The following is a 17,235-nucleotide window of genomic DNA, read 5'->3' on the forward strand; positions in this document are numbered from 1 at the left end:
GGTGTGGATGCTAATATCGTTATCTTTATAGTTATCTTTATAGTTATCGTTCTTGGTGTGAACGGGCCTTTAGATCTATGCTGTGTTCTGTTAATGCCTGAACTTCATTATTTGAAGCGCACTTGCCATCCAGTAATCGCAAAAAGTTTTTATAATTAAAAAAAAGTATCAGCTTTAAAAATATTACAAATTCATAATAAAATACAAACAATAAATAGTTTTGGCGCTCTTTAATGTGGCAGGCACGAGTTAGAGCCTCAGTTAAAGCGGCAAGTAACCCATTTAATCTTTCTCTTTACTACTATAGTACATAATGAACATGAATTAACATCAAACGGTATGCTATTTTATAGGAGAGCCTACAGTACAACAGTTTCAAACTGCGGAAAACGTGTAAAGCTTGTAAACATTGCAATGTAATATACATTTACCTCAGAATAACCCTTTGGTGTCCATAAATATATACTAAGCGACAAACATCAGCCTTTTTTTGTTCAATGTCAGGTTATTAACTAACATGAAATGTACATAACAAAGCTCAAGTACTTGGTGCAATGACTTCACTTTTTAAATTTTACAGTCAAAATAACATCCTACTTTAAAGGTATACTCCACACTAAAATGAAAATGATGTCACATTATTCACAAACCCGTAAAAGCTCCGTTCGTCTTTGGAACACAATTTAAGATACTTTGGATGAAAACATGGAGTGGCTTGAGACTGTCCCATAGACTGCCAAGTCAAGGTCCAAAAAAGGTATGAAAGTCGTCTTCCGTTGAAAGTTGTCAACGGTATGCTCGTGTCATCCGCGCCACAAGAATGTGCTGGTTTTTTTTTTTTAAATCAAAGCTAAATACACATAGAAACAGTGCATCCTTGTGGCGTGGAGGACACAGAAGAGCATAGGCAGCATACAGTGAAATGCAGAGACAAAGAGGAGACCGTTGACGGGAATTATCGAATAAAGTCGTTATTTGTGTTTTCTTCGCTCACAAAAAGTGTTCCTATCGCTTCATATAACCCAGATTGCATGTCTGATGGCAGATGGAGTATTCTGACGACAACTTTTCATACCTTTTAGGGACCTTGACACTTATTTACTTGGCAGTCTATGGGACAGTCACAGGTCTCTAGGTTTCATCCAAAATATCTTAAATTGTGTTCAGAAGACGAACAGAGGTTTTACGGGTTTGGAACGACATTGGGGTAAGTGATTAATGACCAAATTTAAATTTTGGGGTGGAGTATCCCCTTAACTTGCTCTTCACTCATTTCAGAAAAAAACAAAAAAAAAAAAGTATTTTAACTGGACATTCTCTCCTAGTTTTCGTGAAGCAAGTTCATATGAAATTTTTTTTTACCTGTCCCTTTTGCATCTTAGGAAGAGAAACTTGAGGGTCTGTTAAACGGGTACAATGAGTAATACATGAAGATGTCGTAATAATTTACACCAGATAGGTTTAATGTGAAAAGAACACCCTTTCAAAAGTGTCACCAAGTTATAGATACCACCAGCAGTGCTATTTTATTAACTTGCATTACTAAACACTATTTGACACTGTCCTTGAAACTTTAACACTAATGATTTTTCTGTGTACAGATTAAATTATTTCAAGATAGTGAGATGGCACACTTCTCTCCAATGATTACATAATTCTTAACCCTAAAAGGGTTTCTGTATCAGTGTTAATTTTGACAGGGATTTTTTTTAAATTTAGTTTTAGTCTTAATCTTGAGACTAAAATGCTTAATACTCTTAGTCACATTTTAGTCTTGTATAGTTTGAGTCAATGAAAAGTCTGTATTTACGTGAGATACTCTACTACACGACAGACATTTGGTTTGACTGCTGTGTGTGTGTATTTGAGTGCTGAGAACTGAAGAAATGGAGCATGCGCCCGAGAGAGAGACTTTTATCACTAACTTTTAGTTAATCAACAACAAATTGTTACTCCCGGAAAAACGGGACATCTGGTCACCTTATCCCTACCCCTTCAGATGCTGAGGCCATTGTTTTAAATTGCTAGTTCGGATTTTGGTAGTCTATTAATCTACTGCGGCTGGCTGCCATACTGAGACTAGATATGCGAACGCCCCTTATCTGATAGCAATCCAATGACAGGGACCCACATTTTGAGGGACAAGACAGTAGCCTATAGGATGTATTTTGAATGTCTGATAGTCCTCAAATAACATTATAGTCCCGTCTCATCTTGTTAACAAAGACTTGGCATACATTTTGTCATAGTTTTAAGCTCGTCTTGTCTTAGTCACAGAAAAAAATGTCTGTTAACAAATATTTTCATTAATATATATCATTAATGAAATTAACACTGTTGTGTATCCTGGGGATTACAAATATCAGAGTCTGTGGGGAGAGGCAGTGAAAGTGTCGGTCTTATTTCTTGGTTTCCTTTTGAAAGGGTGTTTATTGTTAATACTTTTGATCGGGTGAATTTTTCATACATTTTGTTAAGCTCACAGGTTGCATTTAAAAACAACATGGCTACCTGTACTGGGAAATCTACTCATCTTCCACCAAAAAAGTTGATCTAGTTCCCATATTTACATATTTTGGAAGCCCTGAGGGTTAACCGCAAATTTAAATTTTTTGGTGACATCTACAGCAGTTAACTCCTCAAGTGAATCTTCATGTGTTCATTAAGGGTTACTTTACGTCTGAAATACTTTTCACACAGTGAACATGTGTAAGGCTTCTCTCCATTGTGGATTCTCATATGGACATAAAGGGATAGTTTATGTCTGCAGGTCTTTCCACACCGAGAGCATTTGTGAGGCTCCTCTCCAGAGTGAACTTTCATGTGAACCTTGAAGCTTCTTTTATTACTGAAACACCTTCCACACTCTTCACATATTAACCAGTCCTTTCTTGAGTGAATCCTCGTGTGGGAATTTAGGGTCTGTGTAGGTGTGAAACTCTTTCCACACTCTCCAGTGTGAATTCTCATATGGGAAAGCATGCCTTGTTTTTGTTTAAAGCTCTTTCCACACTGAGGGCAGGTAAAATTCCTCTCTCCAGTGTGAAGAATCATGTGGTTCATTAAGTTCCCTCTTTGAATGAAACTTTTACCACAATGTTGACAGTTGTAAGGTCTCTCTCCACTGTGAATTCTCATGTGGTTTTCAAGGTTTTGTTTTAGACTGAAACACTTTCCACATTGTTGACAGGTGAAAGGTTTCTCTCCTGTGTGAATTTTCATGTGGTTTACAAGGTTTTGTTTTAGACTGAAACTCTTTCCACATTGTTGACAGGTGTAAGGTTTCTCTCCTGTGTGAATTCTCATGTGTACATTAAGGTTTTGTTTTAGACTGAAACTCTTTCCACATTGTTGGCAGGTGTAAGGTTTCTCTCCTGTGTGAGTTCTCATGTGTATGTTAAGGCTTTGTTTTAGACTGAAACTCTTTCCACATTGTTGACAAGTGAAACATCTCTCTGCCGTGTGAGTTTTCATGTGAATGTTAAGGTTTTGTTTTCGACTGAAACTCTTTCCACATTGTTGACAAGTGAAACATCTCTCTGCCGTGTGAGTTTTCATGTGGATGTTAAGGTTTTGTTTTCGACTGAAACTCTTTCCACATTCACGGCAGGTGCAAAATTCGTAAGATTTCTTCTGGGCTCTTTTTCGTGAGGATGTCTTTTCGGTATTTGTGGATTTTTTTCCAGTTATATAATCATGATGTTCCTCATACTTTTCCTTCTCTTTTATTTTATTCAGTTCTTGCCTCTCCTTTTTCAGTAGCATCAGGTCTAGGGTGAAAAAACAAATACATGTTAACCCCACACTGTAAATGCTGACTGTAACACTGTTTTCCATTAAAATGGTACTACACTGTAAAAAACAAAACAAAATGCATTATAGTTAATGTTCCCCATTTCCATGTGCTGCTCTGGCGAGCCGTAAGTAAGCGACAGGGGTTAAGTGCAAGTTTAGCATAGCTTCACGCATTGCTATAATATTCATATGGACTCCATTAGTTATAAGACTGACTCAAAAACAAGTTAGATGGGATCATCTTCATTTCCCACGTGAAGGATTAAGAGATCAAGCTCCACATCCCAGCAGACTATGTTTTGCTTGCCAACCATGTCTTCAGGAAGCTAAGCTAAGAATATTGGCAACATGCTTGCTAAGGCTATCCATCTTGCTTAGACTTTAGTTGTTTTCAGTTAAATGCTTGTGCTATGTGATCATACTGATAATGTGTCTTACTTATCTGGTTGTTATTGGGAGCGTGATTTTTCTTGTTGTTATTGGGTGTATGTTTGTTGCTTGTTTTTATGGTTTTTATTTGTAGTAGGTAGCACGCTTGATCCTAAGCTGTCTGGTTGTCATTGGAAACAGGCTTGATCCTAAGCTGTCTGGTTGTCATTGGAAACAGGCTTGTTCCTAAGCTGTCTGGTTGTCATTGGAAACAGGCTTGTTCCTAAGCTGTCTGGTTGTCATTGGTAGCACGCTTGATCCTAAGCTGTCTGGTTGTCATTGGAAACAGGCTTGTTCCTAAGCTGTCTGGTTGTCATTGGAAACAGGCTTGATCCTAAGCTGTCTGGTTGTCATTGGGTAGCACGCTTGATCCTAAGCTGTCTGGTTGTCATTGGAAACAGCCTTGTTCCTAAGCTGTCTGGTTGTCATTGGAAACAGGCTTGTTCCTAAGCTGTCTGGTTGTCATTGGAAACAGGCTTGTTCCTAAGCTGTCTGGTTGTCATTGGACACAGGCTTGTTCCTAAGCTGTCTGGTTGTCATCGGGAGCACGCTTGTTCCTAAGCTGTCTGGTTGTCATCGGGAGCACGCTTGTTCCTAAGCTGTCTGGTTGTTATTTGTTGCACGCTTGTTCCTTAGCTGTCTGGTTGTCATTGGAAACAGCCTTGTTCCTAAGCTGTCTGGTTGTCATTGGAAACAGGCTTGTTCCTAAGCTGTCTGGTTGTCATTGGTAGCACGCTTGATCCTAAGCTGTCTGGTTGTCATTGGAAACAGGCTTGATCCTAAGCTGTCTGGTTGTCATTGGAAACAGCCTTGTTCCTAAGCTGTCTGGTTGTCATTGGAAACAGCCTTGTTCCTAAGCTGTCTGGTTGTCATTGGAAACAGCCTTGTTCCTAAGCTGTCTGGTTGTCATTGGAAACAGGCTTGTTCCTAAGCTGTCTGGTTGTCATTGGTAGCACGCTTGTTCCTAAGCTGTCTGGTTGTCATTGGTAGCACGCTTGTTCCTAAGCTGTCTGGTTGTCATTGGAAACAGGCTTGTTCCTAAGCTGTCTGGTTGTCATTGGTAGCACGCTTGTTCCTAAGCTGTCTGGTTGTCATTGGAAACAGGCTTGATCCTAAGCTGTCTGGTTGTCATCGGGAGCACGCTTGTTCCTAAGCTGTCTGGTTGTCATCGGGAGCACGCTTGATCCTAAGCTGTCTGGTTGTCATTGGTAGCACGCTTGTTCCTAAGCTGTCTGGTTGTCATTGGTAGCACGCTTGTTCCTAAGCTGTCTGGTTGTCATTGGTAGCACGCTTGTTCCTAAGCTGTCTGGTTGTCATTGGAAACAGGCTTGTTCCTAAGCTGTCTGGTTGTCATTGGAAACAGGCTTGTTCCTAAGCTGTCTGGTTGTCATTGGTAGCACGCTTGTTCCTAAGCTGTCTGGTTGTCATCGAGAGCACGGTTGATCCTAAGCTGTCTGGTTGTCATTGGAAACAGGCTTGTTCCTAAGCTGTCTGGTTGTCATTGGAAACAGGCTTGTTCCTAAGCTGTCTGGTTGTCATTGGAAACAGGCTTGTTCCTAAGCTGTCTGGTTGTCATCGAGAGCACGCTTGATCCTAAGCTGTCTGAATGTTATTGGTAGCACGCTTGTTCCTAAGCTGTCTGGTTGTCATTGGAAACAGGCTTGTTCCTAAGCTGTCTGGTTGTCATTGGAAACAGGCTTGTTCCTAAGCTGTCTGGTTGTCATTGGTAGCACGCTTGTTCCTAAGCTATCTGGTTGTTATTGGTAGCACGCTTTTCATTCAGTGGGTAAGGGCTACATGCTTGTAGCTTTGGATTTTTGATGTTTTTTTGTGTATTGTTGCATGGCATTTGGTTTTGGGGTATTATTGCTGCTCTCATCCATACCAGGCTACATGGATGCACAGGGAGTTCTTGTCCATAGCAGAACCATACTGCCAATCCAAACTGTATGCTAATTGTGACTCTGAACCAAAAAAAAACTGTCAAGTTGCTGGGGTGTATTTTTAGCAATAGCCAAATATCATTAGGATATTAAGTAAAGATCATGTTCCATGAAGATATTTTGTAAATGTCCTACTATAAATACATCAATTTTAGTAATATGCATTGCTAAGAATTCATTTGTACAACTTCAAAGGTGATTATTTTCAGTATTTTGATTTTTTTTACACCCTGAGATTCCAGATATTCAAATAGTTGTATCTCGGCCACATATTGTCCGATCCTAATAAACCATACATCAATGGAAAGCTTATTTTTTCAGGTGATGTATAAATCTCAATTTCGAAAAATGACACTTAAGACTGGCTTTGTGGTCCACGGTCACAATTGTCAGTCTTCTTTAACGATAGTGGTTCTGACAGAAATCTAGCATCAGCGTCAGATCTGGCAGGGCACATTAATTAAACTCACATTAGCTGATACACGTCTACCTATGGTTGCGACACCTTTTACAGGACTCATAAGGTCCTTCAGTATTATCACCAGCTTCACGTTGCTCAATAGCTAATTACCCACCTCCATCCCTGACAGCTCCTCTTGTCAGTTAGGATTCAGCCTTCTTATTTTCCTTTGAGTCAGACTAGTTTCAAAAATGTTACATTAAATTATTGAACCTTAGTGATATCTGCAATACATTTATGTTGGTTCTGTTCTGTCTACACTGGGGGTTATTTCTGCTCTCCCTGCTCTTATCCATGCTAGGCTCCATGGATGCGCAGGGAGTTCTTGTCCAGAACAGAACCATACCATCAATCCAAACTGTATGCTAATTGTCAGTCATTATTGGATGATGGTGGTCCTGACAGAATTGTAATCAATGGTAAAGAGCATATAAAACACATACGGTCAACAGCAACTTCTCCAGTGTTAAATGAACACTGAAAAAGTGTTACAGTTAATTAGATAATTAAGTGATGATTTAATTGACTGTAGTCAATTGTTATGTTCATACTACTGTTACCACATCTTAAGACTTTATTCAGAGCTCCTTAAAACTTACGCCGTGTAGGAATAATTTCTTACGCATCTCATCCCAAGCCTCCTTTGCCAATTCCAAAACATAATTTTAGAGCTTGCAACAAAGACCTGAGCCCCTGATAACAGACTTATGCAGTGATTTCAGAAAATCTCTTTTTTACATATGTAACCTAGAAGGGAATGAAACTGGAAGTGAAAAATGACACGATATGTCCCATACTCGGAATTTGTGCTTTGCATTTCATACATTCAAGTGCACATACAGCAGTGAATAGGGAACACAACAAAAACACACCCAGAGCAGTTTTTGTTGCAGCACCCTGGGAGCAACTGGGGGTTCGATGCCTGGCTCAATGGCACCTCAGTCATGGTACTGAACAAGGAAGAGAGTAGGGGTGCTCCGATTGATTAGCAAACTATTGCGATTGGCCACTAATCACTTTGAGAAGTATGACCAGCTGTCTCTATAGACCCTTTTGTGTCAACGTGACGATTACGTCACAGCACTAGCTGGAGGCAAAACAAAGGGAAAACTGGAGGTGGCCAATTCAAACCAGCACAGATTCGGTTACATAAGGAGCTTAAAATTGCTTAAAACGCAATAAAGAGAGCAGACTGGACAGAACTGATCGTCAAAAATGCTTGCTTTTGCAGCGCACACTTGTTATCAGAAAGGTTTAAAAAGGTATTGTCTTTTGTTGTTATGAGTGCGCCTAAAGATTTCTTATGCATCTCACGGTTATGTTGTGTATGAAATAATGTCTGTGTTCATTTGTGTAAAACAACAAACTGACGATTTATATGCTAAATCATTTGTAATTGTATATAAATTGTTGTGATTAATTGTGGCTGGAATAATAATGTAGCTGTAAAAATAGTTGCCTGTTGAAACTGAAACGTACAGTGGTGTGAAAAAGTGTTGGCCCCCTTCCTGATTTCTTATTTTTTTTGCATGTTTGTCACACTTTAATCTTTCAGATCATCAAAAAAATTTAAATATTAGTCAAAGATAACATGTAAACACAACATGCAGTTTTTAAATGAAGGTTTTTATTATTAAGGGAAAACAAAATCCAAAACTACATAGCCCTGTGTGAAGAAGTGTTTGCCCCTGTTAAACTGTGGTTTATCACACCGGAGTTCAATTTCTCTAGCCACACCCAGGCCTGATTACTGCCACACCTGTTCACAATCAAAAAAATCTCTTAAACAGACCTGCCTGACAAAGTGAAGTAGACCAAAAGATCCTCAAAAGCTAGACATCATGCCGAGATCCAAAGAAATTCAGAAACAAATGAGAAAGAAAGTAACTGAGATCTGTCAGTCTGGAAAAGGTTATAAAGCCATTTCTAAAGCTTTGGGACTCCAGCAAACCACAGTGAGAGCCATTATTCACAAATGGCAAAAACATGGAACAGTAGAGAACCTTCCCAGGAGTGTCCAGCCGACCAAAATTACCCCATGAGCACAGCGAGACGACTCATCCAAGAGGTCACAAAAGACCCCACAACAACATGCAAAGAACTGCAGGCCTCACTTGCCTCAGTTAAGGTCAGTGTTCATGATTCCACCGTAAGAAAGAGACTGGGCAAAAATGGTCTGCATGGCTGAGTTCCAAAACGAAAACCGCTGCTGAGCAAAAGGAACATAAAGGCTCGTCTCAGTTTTGCCAGAAAACATCTTGATGATCCCCAAAATTTTTGGGAAAATACTCTGTGGACTGACGAGACAAAAGTTGAACTTTTTGGAAGGTGTGTGTCCCATTACATCTGGCGTAAAAGTAACACCGCATTTCAGAAAAAGAACATCATACCAACAGTAAGATATGGTGGTGGTAGTGTGATGGTCTGGGGCTGTTCTGCTGCTTCAGGACCTGGAAGACTTGCTGTGATAAATGGAACCATGAATTCTGCTGTTTACTAAAAAATCCTGAAGGAGAATGTCCGGCCATCTGTTCGTGACCTCAAGCTGAAGTGAACTTGGGTTCTGCAGCAGAACAATGATCCAAAACACACCAGCAAGTCCACCTCTGAATGCCAGAGAAAAACAAAAGGAAGACTTTGGAGTGGCCTAGTCAAAGTCGTGACCTGAATCCTATTGAGATGCTGTGGCATGACCTTAAAAAGGCAGTTCATGCTCGAAAAACCTCTAATGTGGCTGAATTACAACAATTCTGCATAGATGAGTGGACCAAAATGCAAACGCTTGATTGCAATTGTTGCTGCTAAGGGTGGCCCAACCAGTTATTAGGTTTAGGGGGCAAACACTTTTTCACACAGGGCCATGTAGTTTTGGATTTTGTTTTCCCTTAATAATAAAAACCTTCATTTAAAAACTGCATGTTGTGTTCACTTGTGTATCTTTTACTAATATGTAAATTTGTTTGATCTGAAACAAAGTGTGACAAACATGCAAAAAAATAAGAAATCAGGAAGGGGTCCAACACTTTTTTTACACCACTGTATATACATCTTTATGACTAGATAGTCTCGGTGAGTTTGTCCTTTACTATACACATTAGATGTAAGTCACTCAACCAGAGGGAATCCTGTCAGATCGACCAAGCTTTGAGTAAAAGCGTGTGCGGGTTGGCCAATCTGGTTTCATCTGTTAAAGTTAACCTTTTCAAATAACAATTGCAAATCAGTTCGGAACCTAGGTGTGCTATTTGATAGCAACCTTTCCTTAGAAAGCCACGTTTCTAGCATTTGTAAAACTGCATTTTTCCATCTCAAAAATATATCTAAATTACGACCTATGCTCTCAATGTGAAATGCAGAAATGTTAATCCATGTGTTTATGACCTCAAGGTTAGATTATTGTAATGCTTTATTAGGTGGTTTTTCTGCACACTTAATAAACAAACTCCAGTTAGTCCAAAAATGCAGCAGCTAGAGTTCTTACTAGAACCAGGAAGTATGACCATATTAGTCCGGTTCTGTCAACACTGCACTGATCAAACATCGTAGAGATTTTAAAATCTTGCTTATTACTTATAAAGCTCTGAATGGTTAAGCACCTCAGTATTTGAATGAGCTCTTGTTACATTATAGTCCTCCACGTCCGCTGTGTTCTCAAAACTCTAGCAATTTGATAATACCTAGAATATCAAAGTCAACTGCGGGCGGCAGATCCTTCTCCTATTTAGAGCCCAAACTCTGTAATAACCTACATAACAGTGTTCGGAAGGCAGAAACACTTGCGGGCGGCTAAATCTAGATTAAAGACCCATCTCTTTAACCTGGCTTACACATAACATACTAATACACTTCTAATATCCAGATCCATTAAAGGATTTTTAGGCTGCATTAATTAGGTAAACCGGAACCGGGAACACTTCCCATAACACCCGATGTACTTGCTACATCGTTAGAAGAATGGCATCTACGCTCATATTAGTCTGTTTCTCTCTTATTCCGAGGTCACCGTAGGCACCAGATCCAGTCTGTATCCAGCCCAGATGGTGGATCAACACCTAGAAATGACCTCTACAGCCCTGAAAGACAGCGGAGACCAGGACTAGAGCCCCATAGACACATCCCCTGTAAAGACCTCGTCTCAGATGACCACCGGGACAAGACCACAGGAAACAGATGATTCTTCTGCACAATCTGACTTTGCTGCAGCCTGGAACTGAACTGCTGGTTTCGTCTGGTCAGAGGAGAACTGGCCCCCTGACTGACCCAAGGTTTTTTCTCCATTCTGTCACCGATGGAGTTTTGGTTCCTTGCTGCTGTCGCCTCTGGCTTGCTTAGTTGGGGACGCTTCATTTACAGTGATATCGTTGACTTGATTGCAAATTATTGCACAGATACGATTTAAACTGAACTGAGCTGCATGATGACATCACTGAATTCAGTGATGAACTGCCTTTAACTGTCATTTTGCATTATTGACACACTGTTTTCCTAATTAATGTTGTTCAGTTGCTGTGACACAATCGGTTTTGTTTAAAGCACTATATATATAAATAAAGGTGACTGTTGTATGGGCTGCACACAGACGGTGTGTGTGGACATCCACGGACACTTCTGTTGACGAAAACTGCGTCACAAGATCAGTGATCAGACAGCCGAAGTATACTTTGGGTTTAAGGCCGTCTCACATAGAGCTCACAAAATCAGGCTTGTGTTATGTGTAAACTATTGCATGATGCATGATCAAACATTTGAAATAATTATATATTTTTGAAAAATATATATATTAAAAAAAAAAAGTCCCCCAACGTTCGGTGATCAGCTCCAAAAATCCTGATCGGAGCACCCTTAAGCCCAGTTCACACTGCAAGATTTTAGCCCCGATTTTCACTCGCAGACAGGTTTTGCGAATTCGCCGACAAATGCCAGAAATCGGAGGCAAATCGGTGCTCGTTCATTAGAATGGAATTTAAAGTATATGATTTGTATTATTAAGTGTGTGAGAATTAGATTCTATGTATTGTAGTGTGAAAGAAATGACCAATGAATATTGGCTGCATACAGGTATATAAGATGGCAGCATACATCCACTCAGTCAGATTTATGCTGAGGAGCTCAGAACTTGTCTGTCCTTCAGGAGTAGGTCAAGTTTGTGGCATGAAGGATGTAACTACTATGTTCCCTCCTTCAGGGAATTTGGGTTACATAAGTAACCGAGACAATCCATTTCAGTCAGCCACATTCAACATTATGGAGATACTGAGGTATTGGGGTTCCTATGGACAGCGCTGAACTGTTATGAGATTTGGTGACGCAGGTGAATGAGGAGGGCCTCAGTCAGGGAATAAAACAGCTGGCAATAGGAGGACTCCTTGGAGGTGAATGGGTCTACCTAAGCCTCCCTAAATCAATGCAATGTGTTGTCCATGCTTGCCCTGAAGCTGTGGCTGGAACTGGAACTAAAGCAAAACCAGTATCACTAGCAACTTGAGGCAGTTTATATGCCATTGCATACAGCACCCCAGTCCAATCTGGAGGCATCCGCTGTGACAACACATTTCTGTGAGCATCCAAATTTGTGTCTGTACTGTATGTGTGTACATTTGTAAGGGAGAGAGAGCTCATTATTTATGACACTCAAAAGACATTCTTCAGTAATATTTTTAATTTCAGTAGAAATAGATATTTTAATAAGGAACAAATGAGTGAGTTTAGCTTTGAGAATGAAAACCAACCTGTTAGTTCCTCAGTCTCTTCGTGGTTTAGACTGAATACTTCTTCAATCCTAATGTCTTCAATCTCCTCTTTAATAAATGCCATCTTTATAATAGTTTGTCACGTGGATCTCAGATGATTCACCGGGAGTTTTTCTGTATAAGATAAGTATAATTAACAGAAAGAAAAAATAAATGCAAACTGAATCTCTGGGTGTGGCTCAATCAGCTCTTAGTACGGTAGTCAGCACACTGGTAAGGGAATCAGAGTGATAGTTAGTGCCCTTAAATGACCTGATTGGCCAAATAAAAAAAAACTAATAATAATTAAGTAAAACCGATTTTACAAACGCAGCAGTGCGTAATTAAGCCTGAGCTCTGGAGAGCATCAAAGGTTTCAGTTTACAATGTTTTTTAAATATCTGTTGATTTACTGAACGCAATGGCCAATCAGAGGTGTTTAAGTTAAGAATCCACTCACCGCTTAAAGGTGGAGTTTTGTTTAGTGCAAGTTTGTGAATAGGGTTTTGAATGAATCTGGTGAGTCAGTGATTCATTAGTAATGATACTTGCTTTGTTCCTGAAGGAATCAGCCATTTGAACAAATCAAAATTAACGAATTACTGATAAAAAACACCTACTGACAGGTTAAGTTTCATCTTTAATGTATCATTTCAATTATTTAAATCAGGGGTGTCAAACTCATTTAGGTTTAAGAAATAAAGGATCGAAGAAAATGTCCCCTTGCGGGCTGAGTTACCTTTTGTAAATCCTATTTTGTTCACAATTACAAATAATATTAACCATACAAACTACAATATAATTTACATAAATCTAGGAAAACTTTTTTCAAAGGTGATGCTATGTTATTTTAGGGTTGTTCAATATTGACACAATGTAAAAGAAAAAATTGTTTAAGTATGAATAATTGCCATATTTTGCTGAGTGTGTTTTTGAAATGGTTGGTTTAGGGGCTGTCATGGATAAATTAATAAATGAAACTAAACCCACCAGTAGGTGGCAGCAAGTCCCCATCTTAATGAGTTATTCATTGACTCATTCATTCAAAATGTTTGATTCGTTTAGAAACAAAGCTAGTGATTGTCTTTATGGAATAGTCACTGAATCATTGACTCAAATGATTTGATCAAAAAGACAGATTCATTCAGTAACAAAATACACAGTGCTGTTTGAAGACAAAAAATTGGTCTTACTCCAACTTTGTTAAAAACTTTTCATTGCAGAGACAGAGATAAACAGACAGCATTGTAACTAAAATGTTACCACGCTTAATACTAGCATCTTGTTTGTTGAACTGTTGTATAAAATCAATTCATTTGCGATCGTGCTGACATTCGGGAAAGCAACTCTTGTTAAAGTTAACGTTACTTAACCATCATGATTTTTTTGTTAGATATTAATTAACTCTCATAAAATTTTTGCCTACATATCTTGAATTATAACTGTATTCTGATTGCACTGAAAAACTTGCTAAATCCAGTGCACTTGCAGTGTTACAAAATGTCAGCTTGCACACCATTAAAACAACAGTTCATTAAATATCGCACAGCCCTAGCTCATACTTTTTCCATGCTAAGCTGACCAGTTCAATATCACACACTTTTACCACAGCAACGTAACGTTACCTGTCTGCGTTGAGATCACAGAACCTCTCTCTCCATTTCTCCTCAAATGTCGGCACTTCCAGGTTTAAAATCACAAGTAACTTGTCAAACAAGCATCAGTTACAGCGCAGCTATCATCATTTTTGAACATTTATGAATTTTTGTTTATTATGTTTAATTTTTTTGAAATTGAGATTTATACATGATCTGAAAACTGAATAAATAATTTTCCATTGATGTATGCTTTGTTAGGAGGACAATATTTGGCCGAGATGGAACTATTTGAAAATCTGGAATCTGAGGGTGAAAAAAAATAAATAAAAAAATTCTAAATATTGAGAAAATCACCTTTAAAGTTGTCCAGATTAATTCTTAGCAATACATATTACTAATCAAAAATTAACTTTTGATATATTTACGGTAGGAAATTTACAAAATATCTTCATGGAACACGATCTTTATTTAATATCCTAATGATTTTTGAAATAGAAGAAAAATCAATATTTTTGACCATACAATGTTTTTTTGGCTATTGCTACAAATATACTCCAGAGACTTAAGACTGCTTTAGTGCTTCAGGACACAAATTATCTTTGTGCTGCTCGAGATTCTGATGCCGCCTTAAAATGTGCGTGTGTAGGTGTCCCGAATCCGGAGGCGTAACATTCAACGCAAATAAGCAAGCAATTTGTTCCACTTTAGCTTAAAAATGAAATATATTAGTGAATAAACTTTATTTAATTTTCTAAATAATGTTTTATTTATTATTTTACATTATTGTTCAAATCATCCCGCGGAACGGGTTGGACACCCCTGATTTAAATTATTTAATATATCTATGTTCAAAACTTTATATTTTATTTAATTTTCTATATATTTATTTTATTTTTTTTGTTTTTTTTATTTATTGTTAAATTTTACATTTTGAAAAAGTAAAATATAAATTTATGAACTTGGCATAAAAGATGCCTTTTAATAAAGGGAAAAACAACAAAAAATAAATCCCCTGCAATCACTTTTGTTGAATCATTTTATTCTTAGTAAAGCAGTCAAATTTCTTCAGTTGAACAGGATGTGAGAAAACCGGATTCTAACAATATTTGTCTTTCTGTGACAGAAAATATTCCTGTCCACTACAGTAGACGTCATGCACCAAAGAGTATAATTCTGCCTATGGGCCTATATATAGGCTGTGCCTTATTTTGTATGCGTTATTAAAATTATGATATAATTTAAATCTGAATGGTTTTATTGAGCAGAAATATTAACAAGTAAATTAATAATTAATCATTTATTTCAATGCTTAGGTCATATTAAACTGTAGGCACTTTTTCGATGTTTTGGTGTTTTTATACTGTTGTTAGTATATATGTATGTTGTTTGTGTGACTCTTTCGGTTCATAAAGTCACAGATTACAAAGTTGATTAGTTCTCGATTCCCAAACCACACATGTTTGTTGTTTTCGTCGCATGTACACGGTTTTGTTCAGAAAGTGTCTCCAGCGAGCGCTGATTCGAGCGAGTCGTTTAGTGAATCAAATGATTCGGACTTTCATAAAGCTTCGTTTCTTTATATAACTACTTGCCACTGAACAAACTCGTGTTTATAATAAACTGACTCTCGACATCAGGAGCGAAATGAGACGCATCCTTTTTATGAAGCGCTTTACGAGCACAAAATAACGATCACAAATGCTGCATAAAGCGTTATAATATTACACTCGAGGATATTTCATCCGTTTTACGGTCCTTATAAAAACTATACAGATGTCTGAACGGTCTGCGTCGATTTTAACAGTTTAAATGATGAAAACACAGACCTTTCTTCAGCTGAATCACAACAGAAGCAGGAGCGCGACGCAGTCTTGTGATGTCTTCTTCTTCTTTTTTTTATTGTTCTTTTTATTCTTTTTCTTCTAAACCCAAGTCAGTCTTGTGATGTCTTCTTCTTCTTCTTTAACGGCGGTTGGCATGCATCTTATTGGTGCATTTCTGCTATATTTTGGTGGTTGAGTGTGGATAGTTAGTGTTGAGTGACACAAGTTAGGCCGTATTGTGTCTAATACAGTGTTGTGGTGTCTCTTGTGTTTTGTACAGTGTGGTGTTTCAAGATCATTTTTTATGTTTAGTTTAGAGCACAATGTCCCAGCCTTAATCTTGTTAATACAATTTCCTCTTTCCTGTTTCCACTTCCTACCTTATTTACTTTGATACCCTTTTGAATGTGGGATAGATGTCTCCCTTTCCCCTCATTATACCACATTTTTCATTTCATTTTTTGCCAGATTATGCACTTTACTGATTCTTATTTGAAAATGTGAGCCAAAATCACAATTAAAATCGTCTCAGACTCACCTAATTAATATTAATATCTTTAACTTCAAACTATAGGCTAATATTACACTACCAGTCAAAAGATTTTGAACAGTAAGATTTTTAATGTTTTTAAAAAATTATCTTCTGCTCACCAAGCCTGCATTTATTTGATCCAAAGTACAGCAAAAACACTAACATTTTGAAATATTTTAATTATTTAAAATAACTTTGCATTTTAAAATTTATTTTCAAATAGAAATTTATTCCTGTGATTTCAAAGCTATATTTTTAGCATCATTACTCCAGTCACATGATCCTTCAGAAATCATTCTAATATTCTGATTTGCTGCTAAAAAATCATTTATTATGATGTTGAAAACAGCTGAGTATAATTTGCTCAGGTTTCTTTGATTAATAGTTTGGACGAACAGCATTTATCTGAAATGGAAATCTTTTGTAACATTACAAATGTCTTTATTAAAAAAAAAAAAAAAAAATCATACTGAATCCAAGCTTTTTTAATGGAGTAGTCTATAGTATTACAAAAGCTTTTTATTTCAGATAAATCAGAATCAGAAAGAGCTTTATTGCGCATACAAGGAATTTGTTTTAGTGACATAAGCTTCCAGTACACAGAGACAACAACAACACATGTAAATGTAAATAGACAAATATTGAAAATGATATTTTTTTTGAATAGAGTAAGATGCAGAGATGTACTAGGATGGAGGCGTAACAAATAAATAAAGGATATTGCACATTTTTATTGCATAAGTGGGGAACATTTAACTGTTCATGAGGTAGATAGCCTGGGGGAAGAAACTGTTCTTGTGCCTGGCTGTCCTGGTATTTGCGGCTCTGAAGCGCCAGCCAGATGACAAAAGTTCAAAAAGGGGGTAACTTGGATGAGAGGGATCCAGAGCACTGATCTATAATATAGAACTGGATTGCTCATGACA

The 17,235-nt window shown here is 37.8% G+C and overlaps 1 protein-coding gene across 1 annotated transcript; it reads right to left on the reverse strand.

Annotated features, from left to right (window-relative positions):
• Positions 1-1,183: 1,183 nt before the first annotated feature.
• On the reverse strand, positions 1,184-15,855 carry LOC109087098 (gastrula zinc finger protein XlCGF57.1-like). Its single transcript, XM_042756631.1, has 3 exons — positions 15,781-15,855; positions 12,357-12,491; positions 1,184-3,770 (listed from the first exon to the last, which is right to left on the reverse strand). The coding sequence occupies exons 2-3, from the start codon at positions 12,439-12,441 to the stop codon at positions 2,632-2,634; spliced, it is 1,224 nt and encodes a 407-aa protein (XP_042612565.1). The 5' UTR covers positions 12,442-12,491; positions 15,781-15,855; the 3' UTR covers positions 1,184-2,631.
• Positions 15,856-17,235: the final 1,380 nt, after the last annotated feature.

This window comes from Cyprinus carpio, chromosome A5 (genome assembly GCF_018340385.1).
Source record: "Cyprinus carpio isolate SPL01 chromosome A5, ASM1834038v1, whole genome shotgun sequence".
Lineage (NCBI taxonomy): Eukaryota > Metazoa > Chordata > Actinopteri > Cypriniformes > Cyprinidae > Cyprinus > Cyprinus carpio.